The sequence below is a fragment of the Choloepus didactylus genome, chromosome 6 (assembly GCF_015220235.1).
Source record: "Choloepus didactylus isolate mChoDid1 chromosome 6, mChoDid1.pri, whole genome shotgun sequence".
NCBI lineage: Eukaryota > Metazoa > Chordata > Mammalia > Pilosa > Megalonychidae > Choloepus > Choloepus didactylus.
Genome location: NC_051312.1, coordinates 145,610,655 through 145,615,509, shown reverse-complemented (window position 1 = coordinate 145,615,509; position 4,855 = coordinate 145,610,655). Strand labels below are relative to the sequence as shown.

The following is a 4,855-nucleotide window of genomic DNA, read 5'->3' as shown; positions in this document are numbered from 1 at the left end:
AAGATGCCTCTGTGAAAATAACTAGCTGCTTCTGTTTCCTGACTGAGCCCCAAAAATGGATATGGGTGGTATCACTCTTGTAGGCTTCTAGAAAGAGTAAAAAAGAGTGAGAGAAGTCAGTAAGTGTTGCTATTATCACCCCTTTAAAGTCTGACTAAGCTCCATGGAGATTGTCATCATGAACATACTGTCCTAGGGCCAGGCAGTGGCTGGAACGTAGAGTGTTTCTAATAAATGTTTGTTGAGAGAGTTAAAGAAGGGTTTGGAGCAGACAGAAAGAAGGAACCAAGGGAAGGAAGCAAGTATGAATTTCATCCACAATCTAGGTATGGAAGAATTGCAACTTTCTTTGTATTTTTTTTTATAATATCAATTTTCACTATTTATAGGCCTCACCCTACCAGTTTGTTAGGATTCAGTTTTGTGAGAACCCTCATTCCAATCCCCATTTTTCTCCCAGGATGCTTGAATTATGCACAGTGGAAAGTATGCATGTGTGAGATGGGAGTGGGGCTGGGGTGTGAGGGGCCTCTGGCCAAGGGAGCATCTGTCCACAGAGGTGGCTGATGAGACGTCTGGGGTACAGATGCACGCGGCTTCCTCAGGCCATGCTTAAGGCTTGGGAGTGTTAGCGGGGCCTCAGAGTCCTCTCCTTGGAAGCAACCTACAGTCTTCCTCTTTAGAGTCTGAATACCTACTAGTGAATTAGCCAGGGAAACAGGGTGTAGGACCTCTAATGTTTAGGGAGAATCCCATAGATTCCTCCTCCTCTTCCCCGCAACCCCCAACCTCAAAGGCAGTCTCATTCCAGAAGGCAGAAAACCCTTCTCTCTTCACGGTTCCAGTGTAAATTCCTTTCTACTCCCTAACCTTCTCCTAATTCTGGGATGAGCACTCAGAAACAAAATCCAAGTCAACTCAAGTTATCTCTTTTCACTCTGCTACATTCATGCTCAGGAGCACAGGGTTATATGCTTTAATTGTAGTGACAACCTGCAGGATATTTTGGTCCTGCTATCAGGGGGTTTCTTTTTCAGGGAACAAGACAGAATCTAGAAAAGGAGAGGGATTTTCTTCCACATGCAAAGGACTAGCCAGGAGCTTGCCATCCTCACCTGGAGTGTTGGTTTTTTTTCCCCTGGAAATTATAATGAAGGTGATAAGGGAACAAAGTCCCTCAAAGATCAGACTGGTGAAAGGACCAACAACTCCTAGAGCTTTTCATTGCACAAGTCATGGCTCCTGCAGCACCTGTAGTTCACCCGATAGATACTCCAGCTTATATTGTCGACGTCGGCACAGTTCTTAATGCAGTCCATGAAGGTTAACCAGGGAGTTCCATCATCTGAGGAAGAGAGGAGAAACAAATCAGCAAGCCTGGCCCTGAGGCTATTTCAAAAGAACTCCTCTCCAGCCCACACTAGCATATAAAAATACCTTGCTTGGTTCGAGGCTCTGTTACTGAAATGTAAAAGCTTGGGAGATGCAGCAAGTTGGGGGATAGAACAGCGACAGATCTACTTAAAAACTTATGGGACATGAACAGACATTTGCACACCGATGTTCATGGTGACATAATTTGCAATTGCCAAAAGACAGAAATAACCCAAGTGTCCATCAACTGATGAGTGGATAAACAAACTGTGGTATATACATAGGATGGAATATTACTCAGCTGTGAAAAGGAATGAAGTCCTGATGTATGGGACATCCTGGATGAACCTTGAGGAGATTATGTTGAGCGAAATAAGCCAATCACAAAAGGACACATATTGTATGGTTTCACCAATATGAACTAATTATAATGAGCAACTCTGGGGATTAAAATCTAGAGTATAGGTTACCAGGAGATAGAAAGAGGGTAGAGAATAGGCAGATAATGCATAAGGCGTACAGAATTTTTAACAAGCTTGACTGTAAATGTTTGGAAATGAAGAGAGGTGATGGTAGCACAGTAATCCAAGTGTAAGTACCAGTGCTGAGCGTGTGTATGCCTGAAAGGGGAAGTCTAGGGTCATGTATGTCACTAGAAGGAAAGCTAGAGGATAAAACATGGGATGGTATAACATAGGAAACCTGTTGTAGATGATGACTGTGGTTAATTGTACAAATACAAGAAAGTTCTTACCTGAACTAGAACAATAACCTCAAAAACTCATGGGAGGTGGGACTTGGGGAGGCAAAGAGAGAAGCAATTCAGGGATTCCCAAGGCTGGAGTTTTCAACCGAGAATCTTAACTCTGGTTTAGTGGAGGGTTAAGAATGTCAAGAGATGGCTTAGCACAAATGGTGGGAAGACAGAGAAATCAGGATATTTAATCTTACCCATCCAAGGGCCATTTAGCTAGTGCCTAATGCTGATGTCGGGCCCACGATTTCCCCGGTTTCAAAATGTGCATCAGTCAGGGCATCCAGGCAGGCTCCACTCCTCCCCAGCAACCAGTTCCCCACTGGGCATTTTCTGCTGCTTCTTTCTCTTCAATTCAGTCTCCTCTGTTTCCTTTTGCTTTCCCCAAATACCCACACGCCTTAGTGACCAGCTCTTTTCCTTTTAATTATGACATATGACAGGGGTGGATTCATCCATTCTGGAGACCTGAGCCTGCTTGCAGGAACGTAAGGCCCTTCTTCCTCTCCTTAGCTCATGCTTCCCTGTCTGCCTCCTCCACCCCTTCCTCCTTCCCGTAGCCCACAACTCACTTTTGTAAATCCTCCCAACTGCACAGGCCTCGTCTGTCGTTGCAATGCATATTCCTCTTCCTTTGGAACAATGTTCTCCTGGAAACTGGAGGTGGCACATCCTACACTGAACAATTTCCCATGCTTGGACCAGAAAATAAGGAAATAGAAGTGAGAGCAGATCTTGGACCACCCAGAAAGGACCCATCGCCCCTTTGGGTCTGGAGTCAGCTTGGGGTAAGAGGCTTTCTGGGAGCCCAGGGTATTGGGGGGAGGGGGCTCTATTAGAACAGGCTAAGCCAAGACAGCAACTGGAGTTTGCAGTCTCAGGAGTTGGAGCCCAGAAAATGGGAGGAGAAAGAAAGGTGGAGAGATCAGGGAAAGAAGAGCAAAATCAGACTTGAATGGTAAGATCAGGTCCTGTTGATACTCACTAAAAGAGTGCTGCCTGTCAACAGCTATTTCTTTGACCGTGCTAGCAAGAAGAAATAGGATGAGTCTGCAATTTTGTCTGAGATTTACCCTGCCTAGGACCTTGGCAGTCATTTCCTCCAAGTCCTTCCTGTGCTCTTCAACCTAGAGCCATTCTAAACCCTTTCTGTCCTTCCAAGTTCTAGTCCTATCTTAGGGGATCTCTGCCCCTCGTTTCTCCTTCCAATTCTCTCCATGGTTTTAGGGCTTCTCAGATGCCCCTACCCTTCCCTATAGAGAGGAGGGGAGCAGCACAGACCAGAAGGAGAAAGGCAAATGCACATTTCTTTCTTTTTTTCCCCTCATTCCCTCATTTTTAATTGACCCCATGTGGCATTCTCGCCTGCATGTGCCTGCAAGCACTTGTCAACGGGGACAAAGCACCTGCAATTCATGAAGGTGCTACATTTCTGGATCTGGCTAGCTAGTGTCTCCATTTTCACTTCCTCCTTTCCCCTTCGCTTACCCTTAACCACTCTCGTTTCAAGACTTGGCAGCTGCTGCATGTTTTATTTTGTCAAACCTAAGATCAGCTCCCATCCCTGTCCTGTCCTGCTGGAAGAGGATATTGGGTGTTGAGATTCAAGGTCTCTCTCAGGGTTGCCTTTGACCTTAATGCCCACCCTGCCCATGCACCACTCCCACCCCCACGCCATGATCCATTTCTACTCACCCAGGTGATCATTTTCTGGAAGTGACCCAGATAGTGCTGTTGGAAAAAGACACACTCTCTGTCGACCTCATTTTCCAACCCCCATCTCATAGCTTCTATGAAAATCCTCTCCAAGTCCTCTCTAATCTGACTAGTTCCTCCTATAATGGGAGAGCTAAAGGGCTTTGGTGAAGGTCCCAAGGACATGGCAAGTTGGGGATGGAAGGCATGACACAAGAATGACAGCTCATTGTGCTTCTGTTACCATGTGGCTCCCCTGTGGGGCCCTCTGCCATGAGACCCTGACCCTTTCTGGGAACCTGGACACAGGGTACCATCTGCCAACCCTGGGGACTCACCTTTAAAGTAGCAGAGCAGGGTGGGTAGGCCCAGCAGGAGGAGCTTGTCCATTTTGGAGGGAGGACCAGATTAGGACAGGAGGCTGGAAACATGCCTATTGATACACCTGCCAGGTTGGACTTCCCCAGGCAGGGTTAGGGGTGGGACACAGTGAAGTCCTTCAGAGATGAGCTGTGCTTCTTTGGAAACTAGTGGATCTTTGGAAACTAGTGTCATTTCTCTTCTTGACAACTTGGTGAAAGAGGGACTGGCTAGGCAGCGACTCCTAAGCCTGATTTAGTCCAGTCCCACCATTCAGCACTTGTGATGTCATGTTCTCTGGTCTTTCCACCACACCACACAGAAGGAGAACACAGGGATAGATCAGGTCAGAAGGGGCGGATTCAGAGTCATCCACACTGAAGTGCTCATTATAGCCAAGAGAACATCTGAGTGCAGATAACTAGAATACAGAAAGGGGAAAAGAGGGCTAAGCAGAGAGTCTTTCCAATGCAAAGCTAGAGGGAATGGAGATGGGGAGGAGGTGGAAAGTTTAGGCTCAGAGGCACTGGCAAGGGATTCTCAAGAGAGGAGTGAAGTTTCCCACTGTCAACCTACTAGCTCACTCTAAGTTTTCTGTTAGTTTCCTTCGCTTTTTCCCAGGCTTTCAGTTAATTGTAAAGGAAGTTGCAGCTTAGTCTCTGTTGTCATTGC

At 46.4% G+C, this 4,855-nt stretch overlaps 1 protein-coding gene across 1 annotated transcript; it reads right to left on the bottom strand.

The window, feature by feature from the left end:
- Positions 1-1,211: 1,211 nt before the first annotated feature.
- PATE1 (prostate and testis expressed 1) lies at positions 1,212-4,213 on the bottom strand. The gene is made up of 4 exons (XM_037839871.1): positions 4,162-4,213; positions 3,824-3,859; positions 2,701-2,823; positions 1,212-1,345 (listed from the first exon to the last, which is right to left on the bottom strand). Exons 1-4 carry the CDS (start codon positions 4,211-4,213, stop codon positions 1,212-1,214), a joined length of 345 nt encoding a protein of 114 aa, XP_037695799.1.
- Positions 4,214-4,855: the final 642 nt, after the last annotated feature.